This window comes from Misgurnus anguillicaudatus, chromosome 15 (assembly GCF_027580225.2).
Source record: "Misgurnus anguillicaudatus chromosome 15, ASM2758022v2, whole genome shotgun sequence".
NCBI lineage: Eukaryota > Metazoa > Chordata > Actinopteri > Cypriniformes > Cobitidae > Misgurnus > Misgurnus anguillicaudatus.
This window is the reverse complement of record NC_073351.2, coordinates 7,598,725-7,618,425: the sequence shown is the minus strand read 5'-3', so window position 1 is coordinate 7,618,425 and position 19,701 is coordinate 7,598,725. Positions and strand designations below refer to the sequence as shown.

General features: G+C 37.1%; 1 protein-coding gene across 2 annotated transcripts in view; it reads right to left on the bottom strand.

Moving 5' to 3' along the window:
* Nucleotides 1–266: 266 nt before the first annotated feature.
* Nucleotides 267–19,701, bottom strand: part of vaspb (vasodilator stimulated phosphoprotein b) — a 53,800-nt gene continuing 34,365 nt past the window's right edge. Inside the window, exons 3-14 of one of the 2 annotated variants that reach the window (XM_055174059.2) lie at nt 16,964–17,144; nt 16,797–16,857; nt 10,266–10,378; nt 9,732–9,991; nt 9,418–9,575; nt 8,881–8,938; nt 5,818–5,836; nt 5,688–5,727; nt 5,451–5,501; nt 4,097–4,169; nt 1,917–1,974; nt 267–1,287 (exon numbers count right to left, since the gene is read on the bottom strand). In XM_055174059.2, coding sequence (XP_055030034.1) covers nt 1,250–1,287; nt 1,917–1,974; nt 4,097–4,169; nt 5,451–5,501; nt 5,688–5,727; nt 5,818–5,836; nt 8,881–8,938; nt 9,418–9,575; nt 9,732–9,991; nt 10,266–10,378; nt 16,797–16,857; nt 16,964–17,144 — 1,110 coding nt within the window. In that variant the 3' untranslated portion in view covers nt 267–1,249. The remainder of the gene's footprint in view (nt 1,288–1,916; nt 1,975–4,096; nt 4,170–5,450; nt 5,502–5,687; nt 5,728–5,817; nt 5,837–8,880; nt 8,939–9,417; nt 9,576–9,731; nt 9,992–10,265; nt 10,379–16,796; nt 16,858–16,963; nt 17,145–19,701) is intronic. The other variant, XM_055174060.2, reaches the window with a different exon arrangement.

The following is a 19,701-nucleotide window of genomic DNA, read 5'->3' as shown; positions in this document are numbered from 1 at the left end:
ATTTCATAAGGTTTTTTTATTAGAGTTTATGTGGACAATAAATGTGCTCCAAACATGTTTTGCTTCATCTCAAGAGATTTGGATAGTTTATGTCAACGTGCTAAACTTAAATGTGGCTTGAAACACTATTTAGAGGTAGATTTACCTTTATCATATGCAATTTTGTAGCCAATACAACAGAAAGGTTGATTACCTCTCCTATAATATGACTGCAGTAGCTATATGATGTGAGGTGCATAATAGTAAAAATACGAGGCAGACACAAATGCAGTAGAGGAAGCAGCTGTATTTGACTATAAAGGCATCTAATCCAGTGTCTCTATGCAATTTTCTGTATTTCAGTGTAAAAAGCCTATAATCTATAGAAAAAGAAACAAAAACAATAACAGAAAACCCAAAATAATCATCTCTGAAAAGATAACATTATAATCACATACAAGTCCCCATCCACCAATCATGTCACCAATCAATTAAAATAGAAACCTTATCTCGAGTTAACTATCATTTTCCCTCAAAACAAATATATACCATATATATAGTTTTTAATTTATATGCAAGGCAGTTTGGCATGACCAAAGGACAAAAATTATCATGGCCATCGTAATATTTTATATCTTGACACAAAGTTTGCAAACATATCTCAAATGATGGTTTTTAGGACCACAATGGGGGTGGTCAGAATAGAGGAAGGCATGTACACACAACAAAGCTCACAGCCTCAAACGAATCAGAAAAAAACGTGATTTATTCCCAGAACCGAGAAAGATCCGCCATATCAGGAAATGAAAATCTTCCTGAAAGCTCAAGAGTGGGACCTGAGATGTTGGTCTGCTGTGGTGCAAGTCTTGATCCTCCAGAATTCATCTTGTTTTTGCCACCAAAGCCCTGTCGTTCATACAGGGATCTGCATATGGCCATTACAGTCACTGGGATGAGTGATATGATAATATTCCCTGAATACATATAATGTAGGCAATTACTGTGCGGATGTGTGGCTTAACGTAACGGGAAACAAGTGTGTGTGATGTGTAAAGCATTCGGTGATACTAAATGAGGAGAGAAAGAAAAAAGGGTTGAATATGAAAGACGAAATGATGGCAGAGATAAAGCTACAACAAAACCCATCTTGGGTTGAATGGTAATGATTAAGGGTAAGTCCCTGGGTACGTGTGTGTGTGCGCGCGCGTGCGTGTGTGTGTCTGTATCCCTGGGCTATTCAGAAGTTGATCCCTGATTCATTTCAATGGGACTATGTAGATCCTCGTTTCTGTAACTCCTGAATAAAGGCTGTAATAGAAAACAACAATAGCAAAAAATGATTAAAGGAAGAATTCACACAAAAATTATATTTATTTAGTATTGTTTATTTCATTTCAACCATTATTTAATGTTTTGTTAAATACTAATCATAAAAGTTCATGTTAAATGAGATGTTAAAAAGATAGTTCACCCATTTTCTCACTCTCATGTTATTACAATCCTGTATACATTTATTTTTCTAATAATCACAAAGGAAGATATTTTGAGGAATGTTTGTAACCAAACCAATCAGAAGTCCCATTCACTTCCATAGTAGGAAAGAAGAATACTATGGAAGTGAATGGGGCCCATGAACGGTTTGGTTACAAACATTCCTCAAAATATCTTTCTATGTGTTTATCAAAAGAAAGACATTTAAACAGGTTTGTTACAACATGAGAAAATTATGACAAAATTTTTGGGGTGTTTAACTATCCTTTTAAGTAGAAAGTCTGTGCTTCTGTTTTCAATACAGCAAAAGTGGTTTGTGACTGCTTTATTCAACAAAGAGTAAAAAAAGTATGTTTTCCATTTTGTTATTTCTGATGGCATTATAAATGACCATCCACATTACTTTTCATTACAATTTCATAAGGTCTGAATGCTGAAGCTCTTACCTCCGATGATTTCGTTTTTAACTTTCTGAAGCTCTTTTCTCACCTCTTCCAGCAGTTCCTACAAGATCACACACACAGACACATATAAACACTTAGGGGCAGTTTCCCGGACAGCGATTAGACTAGTCCTAGACTGAAATAAATTTAAGATCTGTTCAAACGGAAAACAACTTGCACTTACAGATCTTAAAATACATCAGTGCCCTTTGTTTTACCTCAAAATGCACACAGGTAATGTTTTTAGTAAGGCATGTTTGTTGTTGATATGTATATTATAATTAAACTAAGGCCTAGTCCTGTCTTAAGATAATCCCTGTCCGGGAAACCACCCCTTATATTTTACTATAAAATGGATTCAACATGACACTTAAAGACCAGCAATATTATGAATATGTTTAGATACTATAGCAGTATATTCATAATAGACCCCAGTATCACTTAAAGGATTAGTCGATTTTCTAAAAAAAAAAAAATCCAGATAATTTACTCACTACCATGTCATTCAAAATGTTGATGTCTTTCTTTGTTCAGTCGAGAAGAAATTATGTTTTTTGAGGAAAACATTGCAGGATTTTTCTCATTTTAATGGACTTTAATAGACACCAACAATTAATACTTAACTCAACACTTAACAGTTTTTTTCAACGGAGTTTCAAAGGACTTTAAACAATCCAAAACGAGGCATAAGGGTCTTATCTAGCGAAACAATTGTCATTTTTGACAATAGAAATAACAAATATACACTTTTAAAGCACAACTTCTCGTCTAGATCCGGTCGTGATGCGCCAGCGTGACCCCACGAAATACATCATGACGTCAAGAGGTCACAGAAGACGAACGCGAAACCCCGCCCCAGTGTTTACAAGTGTGTTGAAAGAGGACCGTTCCTACATTGTTGTATGTGAAATGATACTAATTAATGTCTTTGTGTCAGTTTATTGTTTACAATGGTCCGCAAATGTGCATTTTATATATGTAACACGTGACCTCCCTAAGTCACTAGTACTACACATTTACGTTAGGTAGCGCCGGACCTAGACGAAAAGTTGTGGTTTAAAAGAGCATATTTTTTATTTTTATTGTCAAAAATGACAATCGTTTTGCTAGATAAGACTCTTATGCCTCGTTTGGGATCGTCCACAGTCCCTCGAAACTCCGTTGAAAAAAACTGTTAAGTGTTGAGTTAAGTGTTAAGTGTTGGGCTCTATTAAAGTCCATTAAAATGAGAAAAATCCTGCAATGTTTTCCTCAAAAAACATAATTTCTTCTTGACTGAACAAAGAAAGACATCAACACCCTGGATGACATGGTGGTGAGCAAATCATCTGGATTTTTCTTTCAAGAAAATTTTATATTCCTTTAAAGGTGCACTGTGCACAGAAAAAAATGCCTTTCTTACTCAGTATCTTTGTCTTGTTTTCAGTACAAATATCAAACAATTCTTAAATCAAGATGCATTTTCTTCTTGATGAACAAAATGACCTAAGAAAATAAGTCTAGGTTTTAGATAAAAAAAAATCATATTTAAGTGAATTTGTGATCAATAACAAAAAAAATATATATATTTTTAAGAAAAAATGTTTAGTCTAAAAACCATTTATTTTCTTAGGTTATTTTGCTCATCAAGAAAACGCATCTTGATTTCAAATCCCCTAGATATTTGTACTGAGAACAAGACAAACATACTAGGTGAGAATGTCATTTTTTGCAGTGTGTAGATTGGAGCGCCATCATGCGTTGTGAATTGCAAACAACGGCTCAGTCCACCACTCACCCCTCCCTTTGTAAACGCATAGAGAAGCTACGGTAGCCGCCCCAGGACAAACATGTCATCATCTGAGACAACGTAGTGACAAAAAACACTCTATAGAGCAGTTTGTCCATTTAAGGCTACTGTAGAAACATGACGGTGACTTCCATGTAAGGAGACCAGCGGTGTATGTAGATAAAAACGGCTCATACTAAGGTAATGAAAACAATACAGTTCATTATGTAAGGTCTTTATACACCACTCCTATTATAGTTATGTATATTATATTGTATTTCTGTCAAGAGATCCTGCTAAAAGTTACACACTGCACCTTTAAACATGAAAACAAGGCATTTTGTGACGTGAAAAAAATCATAATACCTAGGCAAGGTTTTTGTTTATTATCAGTGTTAATATTTTTAATTCTGACCTGTTTAAGTCGTTCCATTTCCGACTCTCCTTCTGCACTCTCTGCCTCTACTGATTGGTTAACAGGTTTCATCCTGAGAAGGCAAGAAGGCAAGAGATTCATGAATAAAATGAAAAAAAGAAAGTGGAAATAAAGGGGTAAGGAGAATAAAAAGAAAGCAGAGAAAGCAATCCTCGGCACACCATCCCAAATGACCAAAGTAACTGTTACCATAGTAACTGATCAAATCAGTATACATAGTCAGATACCTGTAAAGTTACCCTGCGACAAACCAACATCAAAAGTTTTACTTCCACGAAAAAAATCACTGCCTAAAAACGGCTCATATACAAGTATGTCATATATGGTGCATGGTGCACAGCAGTGGTCTCCAACAAGTTGCCCACCAAATCACATTCTACCCTCAATTTTAATATTTATTAATTACAAATTTTTTATATTAGCTTGACTTCTTTTATGCATGTTAACATTTCAAACAATAAACATATCAACAAGTAAAATGAAAACGTTTTGAGTAGACTAAATGAAAAAGTCACCCTCCAGATTGTTTTATATAGCCCTTGCTCACAAAAAGTTTGGAGACCCCTGGTGTGCACCATGGATGCTGAAAGCGCTTTTGATGTGCTGCTCCACACAGATCTTGAAAATAAAAGCATAAACTGAAAGCACAGAGCACCTGCGGACAAAAAGAGAATTGCAACTGATTCACATAATCCCATGCCCAAAACCCTAGAAAAAAGTAGTAGTCACAAAAGTATTGTAACAGTGTTATATACACCTACAAACTCAGAAAGCCAAAGAGTTTTTCACAGCTTTATGAAGAATTGAAAGATTAAACACCAGCACAGGCAGCAATACCAAACAAGATTAGAAACTTCACTCCAGTTTAATAACAGGGTAAGGTTAAGTTGCCATAAACTGGCTTAGTTTATAAAGACAGGGCACGCAGACAATATAATTAAGTTTTAGAAAATCTGTATTTGACAAAGCGAATCCTAAATAGAGAAGTATTTCATACAATGAATGTTTTTTATTATAAATGGAAAGACTTTCCTTTTGGGAAAATGTCTTTAGGTTTATTTGCAGAAATATAATTTCAAATGTCCTTATTTAAAAAGTGGGTTGTGTCATGACTAAAATATATTATATTTACTATAAAAATTGATAATTTAAATTAATAAATAAATATTGATGATTCATTTTAATAAATAAAATTATTTTTGACAATTAATTATCATATTATTCCTGTATTATATAAGTAAGTAAATGTGTGTGTGTGTATGTAGAAACAGGGAACTGGGTAGGGGTTAATGGCATTAGACCGCAACCAAATAAGTTAGTAGAGTAAAGGTACCTGAACGATGAGGGAGAGGGTGTATCCAGACCTCTGGGTGCTGAATTAGTCCTGTTTAAAACATGTACTGTATATACACTTCACTTCAAACTATATGGTCCTACGGATGACCACTTTCAAAAGACGGGGTCCTCAAAATATTAAACCAAAAATACATTCTTATCTTCAATTGATGTGCCCAAATGTGGACATTTGTTTGACAAATAAAGCACACAATGTATGTGAATGAGTGTTTACCTAGGCATAGTGGCAGATTTTTCCCATGGTCTCTTAAACTCTGTTAAGAAAGACAGAACAGATAATGAGAAATAACTTCAATAAACATCTAGAGATTAAAAATGTTTAATACAAATTTTATTGTTCTTACCTTGGGTCTCAGATTCATCCTGAAGATCGACAGGCAAAAGGAGAAAAAAGACAGAGAGAGAGAGAGAGAGACAGATTGATAAAATAATTAAAAAAGTCTATTCAGATTCATAGATCATATTTTTTTCAGCAAAAATTAGCCCTTATAATAGTGTACTCATACTGGGTTTGGTTGACTTAAACCGTACCCAAATGCGATTGTCCCAACTCTCCTGCAGGTCTGCATTCATACTACACTTCATGATCTGGACCGGAGGACACTTACATCATTATGATGTGATGGTTTTGAAGAAAGCCTTAAAGGCGGGGTGCATGATCTCTGAAAGCCAATGTTGACATTTGAAATCACCTAAACATACACACTCCTACCCCAATAGAATCTGGACCTTCATTTGATAGAACGGCCCCACACATAAACAACCCAGGAAACGATGTCGGTTAGTAGACCCGCCCCACACTGCTGATTGGCTACAAGTGTGTTTTGGTAGTCGGCCCGACTCCTTTTCCAAAGTGTTTTTCAAAAATCATGCACCCCGCCTTTAAGATACATGCGTTCTCAGCACAATGGAGTTTTATCATAATAATATGTTTGTGGGTGGCAGACGATTGGAGTATGACATGAGAACGATTTGGGAGCAGACTGCTATAGACTTATATTCATCAGAACCACGTGATGTCACTGTGTCGTCACCGCCGCCATTTTTGTGTCCGGTCACAGCTGCACGCTCTGCTTTACTCTATGGTCACAGCAGCCACAACTCTCAGATAAAGAGCAATAAAACACTCCCAGGAGGTTCACAACAACATTACAATTTGCCCGGGATATGTTGCGATGTTGGCTGTAACAACAGTCTTCAGAGGAACCACGAACTACAATTTTATTCTATTCCAAAGGAGTTAAATCGGCGGAATAAAGGATTGCCTTCAACAGGATAACTTATAGCTCTTAACTAATAATAAATGAATAGTAAAAAGTTATCAAGTAATTCAATAATCAAGTAAACAGTAAGTGATAATAATATAAGAACAGAGAAACTAATTTAATTTATTGTTAAATAAATAAATAATAATAACATTAATTAGCAGATTGTTTTTTGATTAACATATACAGCTTTCACTTTAAAAGCTTACAGTAATGGATTAATACTTTTTCCCTAAACTTTGCACTTTACACATAACCTTTTTATACACATTTATATACGCCAATGGAAGTTTCGACTAATTATGAGCGTATGTGACCGTCAAAGCCTGAAAGATCACAGTTCTGCATGTGCACGTTTGTTCCCGTTGAGATGTTCTGGACAGCAGACTTTCTTTTGTGTCCCAGCAACTTATTTTAAGAACTACAAAACAATAAATTGTAATACATTATGATATGCTTTACCAGATCCTTATATAAGACATCAGGTGCGCCAACCAGGTTTCACAAGGACTTTCATGTGTGTATCGTCATGAAAATAATGCAGTATAACTTACCATTAAACTTAGCAATCTATTAAAGATAATGGTTTTATGCGTACTCAGAAGATGTGATTCACTGTTAAAGGATTAGTCCATTTTCTTAAAAGAAAAATCCAGTCAATCTACTCACCACCATGTCATCCAAAACGCCGATGTCCTTCTTTGTTCAGTCAAGAAGAAACTACGCTTTTTGAGGAAAACATTGCAGGATTTTTCTAACTCTAATGGACTCCAACAGAGCCCAACATTTAATACTAAACTCAACACGTAACCGTTTTTTTCAACGGAGTTTCAAAGGTCTATAAACAATCCCAAACGAGGCATAAGGGTCTTATCTAGCTAAACGATTGTCTTTTTGACAAGACAAATAACAAATATACACTTTTAAAGCACAACTTCTCATCTAGATCTGGTCGTGATGCGCCAGCTGACCCCACGCAATACGTCATGAAGTCCAGAGGTCACAGAGGACGAACGCGAAACTCCGCCCCAGTGTTTACAAGTGTGTTGAAAGAGGACCGTTCCTATGTTGTTGTATGTCAACTGATAGTAATTAATGTCTTTGTGTCAGTTTATTGTTTACAATGGTCCGGAAATGTGCGTTTTATATATGTAACACATGACCTTCCTACGTCATTACGCATTTACGTTAGGTCGTGCTGGACCGGACCTAGACGAAAAGTTGTGGTTCAAAAGTACACATTTGTCATCCTTCCTGTCAAAAATGACAATCGTTTCGCCAGACAAGACCCCTCATTTGGGATCATTTATAGTCCTTGGAAACTCCGTTGAAAAAAACTGTTAAGTGTTGAGTTAAGTATTAAATGTTGGGCTCTATTAAAGTCCATTCAAATTAGAAAAATCCTGCAATGTTTTCCTCAAAAAATATAATTTCTTCTCGACTGAAAAAAGAAAGACATCAACATTTTGGATGACATGGTGGTGAGTAAATTATCTGGATTTTTCTTTTAAGAAATCCTTTAACTGTGGGGTGCAGGGCTGTTATGATAACGGGATACAGCATGGTATGAGATTATTCATTCGCGTTAGTATATTAAAGTCAAAAATATTCACAAAGTAGTCTACTCTATTTATAATGACAGAGATATTACATTTAATTTATTTTGAATGAACATTTTAAATTTCTGGAAATATTTAATACAGAATATATGACAAATAATGCAGGATCCCCCAAAATTTTGCGCTCGTCCGCGATCACAAACAACTAGAGGGACTGACTGGCAGCCGACATCTAACTCCAGATTGTAAAATCAGTATTTTGTCTCTGGTAAACCCTCAATTACACTAATAAATGTGACCATTTAGTGCATTAGATGTGCTGTGTTCACTGCCGAGTCGGACACAAATATGGCGGTGGGAATAGCGGAAGTGACGTCTTTGGTACCCATAAATATTTCGCTTGTGGTTATTTAACCAATCTGAATCCTGCACCCAAACGAAACACAACCGTGCCCGAGACCACTTCTGAAAGTGTACCAGGGCACCGTTAAGGTACAGTATGAAAAGATAGTCAAACAAACTAGTCTTTTGGCATCAAATTTCTGCGATTAGCATAGGTTTTTAAGATTAAAGTTGATCTTACATTATTCTGCTCTTCAACTTTAGGAGGAGGCTTCTCTCCTTTATCTGTTGCTTTTCTCCTGTTCAAACATACATTAGGAAAACAGTCAGTAAATTTTTTTTAAAGCTTCTGCGTAAAATTATTTTTAATAGTTTTTTTTAAATCATTTCACAGAAATATAATTACAATAAAAGTTACTTTTAGTATATTTAATTGTTAAACACATCTTAGCGTGAGACTGGTGTTGTGTTGTAATGTTTGCACATGTCATACAATTTTATTAGAATAGCTCACATTAAAAAAAATAATAATAAAAAATAATCAAAGTACTGTCGCGTGAAACTACATCATAAAGTCCCTCCATCAAGAAAAGTAGTCAAATATTTTTTTTAATTTGTGCATGATAAATATGCTTCATATTTTTGCCCAATACACCTGCACTAAATGCTCACAACTGTAAACAAATTTTACAACTTTATCTGAGTATTGCCTGTAATAATCGACAGCAACTTTGTGGTTTGACTAAGATGAATTTTGATGATGTGAAACGTGACTGACCGTCGTGCCAGTATTGCGCTCATTTCGCCCATCAGGCCTCCTCCACCTCCTCCTCCTCCTCCGCCTCCACTGGGCAAAGACACACTGCTGCGACTGCTGTCTGGTTTAGGAGCTGCAGCAATGCTGGCTGCAACACTGCCGCCACCACCAGCATCATCCTGCAGGGGGCAGCAATAACAACATAAAGGGGTTTGCACTTGATGGGAGATCAGCCACCATAATTTCACCAAAGTAAACATACTGAATTAAAATTTATTTTGATGTTGAACCAGAACTTTCTGTTATTATGATTAACATCACAGTCACTTTCTCACCTTAGCCACTTTGCGAAGTTTGGCTGCTGCCAGGGCAGCTGCGAGACCGCCACCACCACCACCCGGTCCTTCGCCCCCACCTCCGCCTCCTCCGGCAGAAGGCAAAGGAGGAGCAGGTGGTGGTGGAGCTCCTCCTCCTCCAAACGGAGGAGGGCCAGGTGGTGGGGGAGGTCCAGATGGAGGGGGTCCAGGGGGAGGTGGAGGTCCGGGGGGAGCCGGAGGGCCTCCAGGGGCCATAGGTGGTGGTGGTGGGGGAACAACTACAGCAGAAGAAAAACTGCATGATTAATCGAGAAATGTAATGTTTAAAGAGATATTGGTCGACCGATAAAAGTCAATGAGTGCAACACTGATCATCAACAACTTCAAGTTCAGAAAATATTTTTTGTATGCATTCTGTTCAAAGAAAAGTTACCATTCACTTTCAATGTATCTTCCCTACAATCAATTTTCCTCCTCAGAAGAAAGAAAGACTTGAAGACTTGTATTGTTTTAGTGTATTATTCGTGTAAGGATTGCGAGTGATGTACTGACCCGAGGATGCCTGGCGTTCTCTTTCCAGTCGTTCTCTCTCCAGTCGCTCTCTTTCCTGGCGTTCCCGCTCTTGTCTCTCTCTCTCCTGCTGCTCCAAACGCTGCTGCTCCAATCTACAGGACAGGTCACACATAAAAGAGTTTTATAACAGCGCCGCACATAAAAAACTAAAACAGGTTGCAATTATTTCATTCAATTTAAAGCATTTAATAAAAAAGACATTACAAAGCAGTTCTCATGTAAATAAAATAGCAAGAAAAATCTTTTATGTAGTCGTTCTTAAATGAGAAAGAGTACAAGGGTGTTCACACATGTTAAAAACAGCAAGACAGAAGTTATTTTGCACTAAATACAACTTAAAAACATCACAAATAAAACAAAAGCAACGACCATGTGCACATACACAACTAACTTACATGCTGACAACATCTTATTATTGAACTGCTTTATTGTGTTGATTATAATCCGGAAAGATCTAGTTTTGTTGTGCTGTCACTCGCTTACAGTTCACATATGGTGTAATGTGGAGACCCTAAGCGTTTCTATATCGCAAACTAGTTTTTTTTCTTTTGACATGTTTAAATTGAGGAGACAGATGTGTTCAGATGGTCTTTATTTAACTGGGCATATTTGCCCATGTAAGCAAAAGGCTGTTTTTTAGGGAATGTCAATCATGGGTCTTTTATCATCTAGTTTCCACAGCGATGAGGTGAGGAAAAAATGTGGTGTGGTAAAGCGAGACATCTTCTTCCTGATCTGCTCGGTAAAAGCTTGTTTGTTAACATATCTTGAAAAATTCACCTTTCCAGTAAAAAAATGTGTGTTTTTTTATAATTTTGCACTTCTATTGTCTGTTCAGTTAAAGGTGCAGTGTGTAATTTTTAAAAGGATCTCCTGACAGAAATGCAATATAATATACAAAACTATATTATCAGGGATGTATAAAGACCTTTCATAATGAACCCTTATGTGTTTATTACCTTATAATGAGATGTTTTTCTCTACATACACCGAGGGTCCCCTTACATGGAAGTCGCCATTTTGTGCCGCCATTTTTCTAAAAAAGCCCTTAACGGAAATTTTTTTTTACTAAGTTGTCTCCGACGATAACATGTTTGTCCGGTGGCGGCTACCGTAGCTTCTCTATGTGTTTTAAAAGCGAGGGGTAAGCAGTTGACTACACTGTTGGTTGCAATTCGCAACCTCACCATTAGATGCCGCTAAAATTTACACACTGCACCTTTAAGCCTTGTTTATACTCGGCGCGTCCGCATGAGTTACCGTCAATGTGGAGTGGAGGTGTGCATGGCAATTTTTGTAACTGCTCACGACTTTTTCACAACCGAAAAATTACTGACCGTGAGGCAATTCTGTCCGAGCAGTCAAGCCTGTGACGTGGCTTTTTCATCAATCCATAAAAAACAATGAATGTAGGCTACTACTCTTAAAGTATGGAAATTTTGCCATTTAAAACATGAATCCTTTTACGTATGATTCAAAATGATTGGCTCATATTTGTATTGAATGTACCACTGGATGAGAAATAAAATACAAAGCTTGAGATTTCTGTATTGTTTGTTTAGTAAAAATGTTAATGAAATTATAATGTTTAATAGAGACATATTTTGTTCTATTCATGTTCTCATATCAGGGTTCCCACACCTTAGTTAACTTCAAATTCAAAGACCTTTCAATGACTTTCAAGGTGCAAATCCCCCTCAAATTTAAGGACTAAATGTGGGGACACATTTCAAGTGAGAGCAAGGTTACATTATGTTACCTTTTAAGACACATTGTTACAGTTTCTTTTGAGGGAACTTACGCTGCGTCACTGCGGAGACAATTTGGGGACGCCTCCAGGGGTAAGTGCGTCTGAATGTGTATATCAAATTCAACCAATGGTGATGCTTAACGACAAAGACATGGGGGACGCGGGAGTCAGGAAGTATATCACTGTCTGAAATATTGCCAAAGACGGCGTTACAGGGCCGCATGAAGTATGGCAAGGGAGACGCAGCGCCTCGTTCCCTTCTCAGGGAACAAAAGTTACATACATAACCCGAGACATTTTCATGTGTCAAACACAACTAAAAAGCATTTTGGTATGAATCAACATTCACATACAGAAAATATAAACATTTAAAGTGAACAGTTTAGCTCTTGTGCTTTAAAAGTCTAGAATTTATATGATATTATCCTACACTACACAGGGAATAATATGGATTTTTTTCCAGAAAACTTTTTGCATAAAATAGATTCAAGCACTTTCATTGACCTGTATTTATGTATGTATATTTTCAAACACTCCCCAGGGCCTTGAATTTTTTCCCCCAGATTCACAAACTTTCAAGGATTTCAAGGACCTGTAGGAATTCTGTCATATTTATATATCAAGGTTTGATGTTACAAGCACCAAAGTTGTTCCAGCGAAATCTTCTTTTTTTATCTTCTTCTTTGTGCTGGTTCGCCCCCTGTCATTTCAAAAAATAGTGCAATGCGCGCGTCAACTATAAACACCTTGTCCATTTGTTAAAACGCGCGCTATCAGCAAAGGCTCGTGGTGCGAAGTAAAACACAAGTATAAACAAAGCTTTACAGAGCAGTAGTGCATCAGATTTTTGGCCAGGGTGGAGAAAACTTAAACGATAAAACTATGTGCATCACACAGGACAAAGTTGTGGACTAATTATTTTTATTGTTCGATAAAATACCCTACATTAAACTCAACAGATTCCAAATCAGTTCTGTCGAAATTATTTCTCACCCTTCACCCTGTTAGTACGTACAGCTACACGCCTAAAAGGATCCAAGTATGCAAACAGCCATTCAAAAGCAACACAAACATTTACAAGTATGTGTCACGTGTGAGACAACAAGAGTCCCACGCCTTCAAACCTATGCAAAGCACATGGATGAATTAGTCAAATAAATCACACTTAATTAAATCACGTTCGATTTTAGTGCTATGTCTCGTGCATTCATAGTTTGGAGTATGCATGCACGCATACAAAAGCACTTAAACGTACATACTCTAAGAAATTACACTTACAAGACTGCAATGTCAAGTTTCATGTTTAGTCAAGTCTATCTGCGAACCATTCAAAGCATTTCAGTCAAGTCAAGACATGAGTCAACACACTCGACTTAAAGCCTTTTAACAAGGTAACCATAACAACACAGAAAAAGAAAAAGAGAGAGCAAGAGAGAAACAATTGTTATGTTTGCTTTAAAGCGCAAACTCAGCTAGTTAAAGTATCAAAACTCTTTAAATGGTGACTACTACTATGGCAATTTTGGCAATTATGTCCAAATGTGTGGAATTGCAGCACTGATATTGGCAACAGCTGAAATTGAATATAGTTTAAAACAGTGGTTCCCAAACTTTTTCAGCGTGCGGCCCCCCTTGTGTACGGCGCATTCCTTCGCGGCCCCCTAAAGAAAATTTGTGACAAAGACTGTTCTAAAACTCAACATTTTAATAAAAAAATATTAAATTATACAAAAAAGTAGTGCTTTTGGTTAGTAGCCTTATTTTTTTAGGTTTAACTACACAGAATTCATGATAAATTAATGTATTTTCATAAAATGTCATAAAATTGGGGCCCCCCTGGCACCATCTCCCGGCCCCCAGTTTGAAAACCACTGGTATAAGAATAAGCCCTCTGCTCCGCACATACAGTATCTGCTATCAGGTGGGCAAAACAGGGAGTCCAGCCTAAAATGAACTAAGGGTCAAGGTTCCCCCTCTAAGCCAGATGCCAAATTCTCTGACTTTCACGGACTAAAAAGCTGAATTTTCATTATCTATGTTCAGGATGCTGTGAGCCTGGATAATGTAGTGTACATAAAAATGTAGCTTAAAAGCCTGAAATGAGTAAATAATGCAAATAAACGACTGTTTAGATTGTAGTATCTCTTAAATCAGTGGAGCCCTGGACCCGGTACGGCATTCCTTACTTCACAACTTCACAAGCAGATTACATTTTAGTGAATGGAAATTTAAATTTACAGTGACAAACAAAAATCCCTGATATTCCAGGACAAAAAATATAAATTTCCCTGACTTTCAATGTCTGAAATAGACCTTTTAAAATTCCAAGATATTCCAGAAATTCCATGACGTGTGGGAACCCTGTAAAGCTGCACATACTTGCAAGCCGAGCTGAGTGATATACAAGTGATATATTGCAAATGTTATTTGCTCCATTTATAACTTGCCATGTCCTAGTATTGGCAAAACAGCTTTGACTAGCCTACCAACAATTAAATCTGCATTTTATGAAATTTATGTAACTAAGCTTGGGTGGAGCATGGTCATGTAATCCAACCAATCAGTGAAAAGACGTCTCTAAATATAGCCGTCCCTCACCTCTGTCCCATGACAGTTTTTTGCAGCACCCCATCGCCTCATTCTTAAGGGCTCGTTATAGTCGTGCGTAGATCGTACGGCGTAGCCGCGACGGTTTTCATTTATACTTTTGCGTCGTCATCCGCGTTGACGTGCAAACACGCGTGTAGGCAGTAACCACGCGTGTAACCACAGTAGCAGCGCGAATGTCAAAGAAGAAGAAGCTTAGCAAGTTAAGCCACAAACGAAGAAGAAACAGCAACTTGTTGTGTATAATTTGAGAAGGCCAGCAATGATGGAAGTAAATAAACAACGACTTGTGATGCAGTTTGAGTTAAATCACTTCTCAACTTGGCTTATCTTTGTTTTCACCGTCACAAACGGAAATACCTATGACGCAGTTTTTTTACCTGATGGGAGGGGTTCTGGTTGACCAATCATAGTGCTTGCGGTCCACGTAGATCTGACGCGCTGTTAAAATTTTTGCGAGGTGCACGTCAGGCTACGCAGAGCTACGCACAGGCTACGACGTAGCTACGGCATAGAACTTACGCACAACTCTAAATCGGGCTTTAGGTGGTATATCTATCCCAGTTAAAGGGGGGGGTACTCTGAGTTCGGGCTCTAAGCCCTCCCCCTGGTCAGCATAGAGAAAGTGCGCAGTTATGCAAATTTGAAAAACACGCCCACCGGGGGGGGGGGGGAAACAATCCGGCCGTCTCCGTTGGCTTTGTGTTGGGAGAGGCCGCCTCCTTGTCGTTTCTGGCTTGTAGCAAAGGACTGAGTGGTGCCTAGGAGCTGCTGTGTGACAATATGTAAAGCTAACAAGCCAAAGAACCCAGAAATAAGTTTTTATAAGGTATCGAGCAATAAAACCCAGCCTTTAATGAGACAAAAGTGGATCGCTGACTATGTTTCCCCCTAGTGGACGCAGTTCTACTAATAGGAGTACTATGAAAAGTTGCCCGTTTCCACTTTTTTTGTCCTTAAACGCTCGTCTTTCTGGGCTTATAGAAACCTATTTTTGGGTTTTTTGGCTTGTTAGCTGTACACTTTGTCACACAGCAGCTTTTAGGCATTATTCTGTTTTTAAGTTTTATCTGTAAATAAGTTTTTATAAGCTGTCGACCCCAAAAAACAAGCGTTTAAAGACACAAAAGTGGAAACTTTTTTTAACTTAAAGGCTGGGTTTTATGGCTCGACAGCTTATAAAAACTTATTTCTGTTTTTTTTGGCTTGTTAGCTGTACATATTGTCACACAGCAGCTTTTAGGCATTATTCTGTTTTTTGTTATAAGCCAGAAATGACAAGGAGGCAGCATCTCGCAATACAAAGTCAATGGAGACGGATGGATTGTTATGTTCAGGTTATGATGCGCTGCGCTCTGTCTCTATTAGAAATCGACCAATATAATGGTTTTCTGATATTTTAGCATTTTCCCTAGATCACTTTATTTTATATCTGATGCCATGTTAATGCATCAACTTGTGAACCAAATTACTGTAATTTCACATTGAAAAAAATCTGAATTAAAAAGTATGTCAGTGATAAAAAATAAAACAGCTACTGACTAAATGAAACAAGCAGTGTTTATACCTGTACATGCATAGTGGTTAGGTTGTATTTATTCTTATATGAATTGACTCCGAGTGCTGATTTTGAACATAAGCCCTTTATGTCATACAAGGGCAGACATCAATGACGTCAACGTTTACTGAACCACTTCTATAGTCTGTTTGTGATATCTGTATTTAAATTGTATGGCTTAAAAGGCACAGAATTATATGCATCGTATTTAAAAGAGCAGCAGGTGTTGGAATAACACAAGGACAAAAACATACGCAGACCTTTTTCACTTTACTGTCAATAAAAATGACCAAAAAATAGAGTCAAATAAAGAGAAAGAGAGGATGATGAAGATGAGGAGGATATAAGTGTCAGCAGTCTTAACCCAGACTTTTGCCCATCACTTCATGGGCTCAGAGAAGCTACAGACTTGAATCTTAATACCAGTAAATCCCTTTTTATTTACTGGAGAGAGAGAGCGAGAGAGAGACAGAGTGCATAAATGAGGTTAAGGAGTGAGAGAAGGAAACAAGGGTTCAAATAGTTCACATGATGCAACAGGAAGTGAACGACTGAAAATCAAATTGTTTTAACGTGGCCACTAATATCTTTATACCTTCTCTGTTGCTCCATCTCTTCAGGGGACGGTCCGTTTGACACAGGTCGCGTGGGGTATCCTAAAGCAAGTATTTAAATGTTGTGTTAACTTCATTTCATTCATCATACATGAGCAATGCGGTGTTGCCATTATTATAGTGTGAAAAAAAGGTGTGTATTTGTCACCTGCATCAGGAATGGCGCTAAGGACATCAAGTGCATGCAACATGCCGTTGGCAAACAGTGCTGCATCCTCCTTGCTGCCAAAATTCAGACCCCAAACCTGGCGAGCATCCCTCCACTGGTGGAAGTTGGGCGTGGCCTGATTATATTTTAAGCCCTTTACAATAGGACAGTTTATCACCACCTGTACGAGAGATGTTGGACAATACAATAAATACAATGCATGTACACACATATAACACTTGAATTTATACTCTATGATAATCAGTCATAGCTTTATAAATCTTTTAGGGAGTATATATCAAGAATGTCTACAGCAGGGGTCTCCAACCATTTTGTGAGCTACTTTTTTGATGTAGTCTACCAAAAACCGGTTTAGTTTCACTTATTATTTTATTTTACTTGTTGATATGTTTTAACATTGATTAAAATGTTAACAAACAAAAAAGAAGCCAAGCTAACATGAAAATACGTAGTTAATATTAAAATTGAGGCTATTAGTAGAATGTGCTTTGGAGGCAACTCACAGACCCCCCCAATGATTTTATGTTATGGACATTTTAAGACTTATAATAAAATATGTTTACATTGGATACAGGACTATTTATGCAGTTGACTTTATTTGATATCAGAACTAATGAATCAAAGACGGCGCCGGTGTTGTGTCGAACTTTGTTCCCCATCGAAGTCTGTTCCCTCTATGTTTCTTATAGCGTTTTAATCACGTTACATTTATAATTTATTTAGAAAGATTACAAATTTCAGTTGGTTATACTAAAAAGCAATAATATCATGTATTCTATAATACAATTTATTAAATATTTCATACATTTGACAGTTTTATATTAGAGTATGTCTTTATAACATTATACTGTTTGTTTTAAAAAGTAATGTTTGCATACATAATAAATATATATTATACATTTTAGGGATGCACCGATATGGAAATGTTGGCCGATACCGATAACTCTTTATATTTGGGGGCCGATAACCGATATATATAGGCCGATAAATATTCATATTATTTTCACAATGAAAAACTCCCAGACCGCGGACATCTTGTCTTTGCGCTAGACTAGCATACTCTTCTTAAGCCCGCAACACGTGTCATCTTCGTGCTATGTCACAGAAAGCACCAATCAAAACTCCACATGGCCAGCAATGAGCAAGCAACAAACCAAAATAATCCATCATTTATCGGCCTAATTTTGCTATCAGACCGATAACGATAATATTAAAAATAAGCAGTTATCGGCCGATAACGATATGTCAGCCGATATATCGTGCATCCCTAATACATATAATATGATTCATAGGCTACTGTAAAAATAATTAACACTTAACCATTAAGAACAATAAATATACATTACATAAATGCACACATACATCTCAGTAGCAATTAAAGCCATTTCTGATTGTAAAGTACCTTACCATTAGTATTAAACCCATGTGAAGAAGTGGCACAAGTGACAAGTGGTTCGTCTACCCGTATTACTGATAATTTAATTAATAGTCTATATTTTACAGATAACTTAAACTATGTTAAAATAAATGTTACTGGAATAATTTGAGTTATGTTCCATTTGTATAGAGCGTGTTATCTTTCTTAACGCCGGAATTACGTGAAGTGGAAAATCGATCCCCGAGCGATCGATCGCAAATAATTCAGCACCTTCAGCGCCATTGTTACGTCGAACTTAGAGGCAGCGTGTTAAGAAGCTTCCTAAGAGACACTTCGGGGAACACACTTAGGAACATAAACAACTTTGGTAAGATATATCTTTTTGAGTCTTCTTAGCGCACTAAGAGTGAGCGTTATCGGGGAACGGGCCCTGATCTTTAATTTTACACTTCTATATTTTATTAAAATGTAATAATAAAGCAGTTATGTTTTAATATTAATATACTATTTATATTTATATTTTATTATTTAATTATTTTTTATCAGTGTAGTGTAACCAACATACAGGGAGATTTATTTCTGTTACCTGAAACCAATAAAACATCCTTATGATATTAATGACACACATTGACCTTGTTGTACCTGATATCGTCAAGGTCAGTTTTTAAGCTTAAGAGTTTAATTATTTAGGAGTGAAATAACACAGATGTTTTTAAGATTCATGCACTGAATGTAATTTTTAATGCACCAAAACAAAAAAATGATAAACTAAAAAAATGATAAACTTAGCAGGAATTAATGTGTGTCTCACAGATGATCCAGCAGGGGGCTCCACCTCTTTTGAGTATGAGCATGTGCGTGCGCACGTGTGTGCATCTGTGTGTGTGTGTGTGTGTGTGTGTGTGTGTTGAATACAGACAGAGAGAGAAAAAAAAGAGCGAGAGACAGACAAAGTCACAGGTCCATGAGAGAAAGAGCTGTGTAGACAGTGACAGAAGTCATTCAGACAAAGAGAAATGAGTTGACAGACAGATGGGCAGTAAAGAGGTACAGTCATGGCAATGGGGGTTGGGGGGAAATAACTGGCACAGGAAATGATTTGGCTTTCCAGCTATCTTACAGGAAACAGCATCCACTTTAGGAGTCGTCTCTGGGGAGCAGCTGTGTCTGCATGTATAGTAGGCGATGGGAACGGGGGGAGACAGACAGAAGACATGATGGAAAGATGTAGGTGATGGACTGATTGTACCCCATGATGTAGGGAAAATACTTTCTCCATCTGTCAGTTTATACTGTAGTTTATACCAAAAATAAAAATGATGTTATGATTTACTGATGC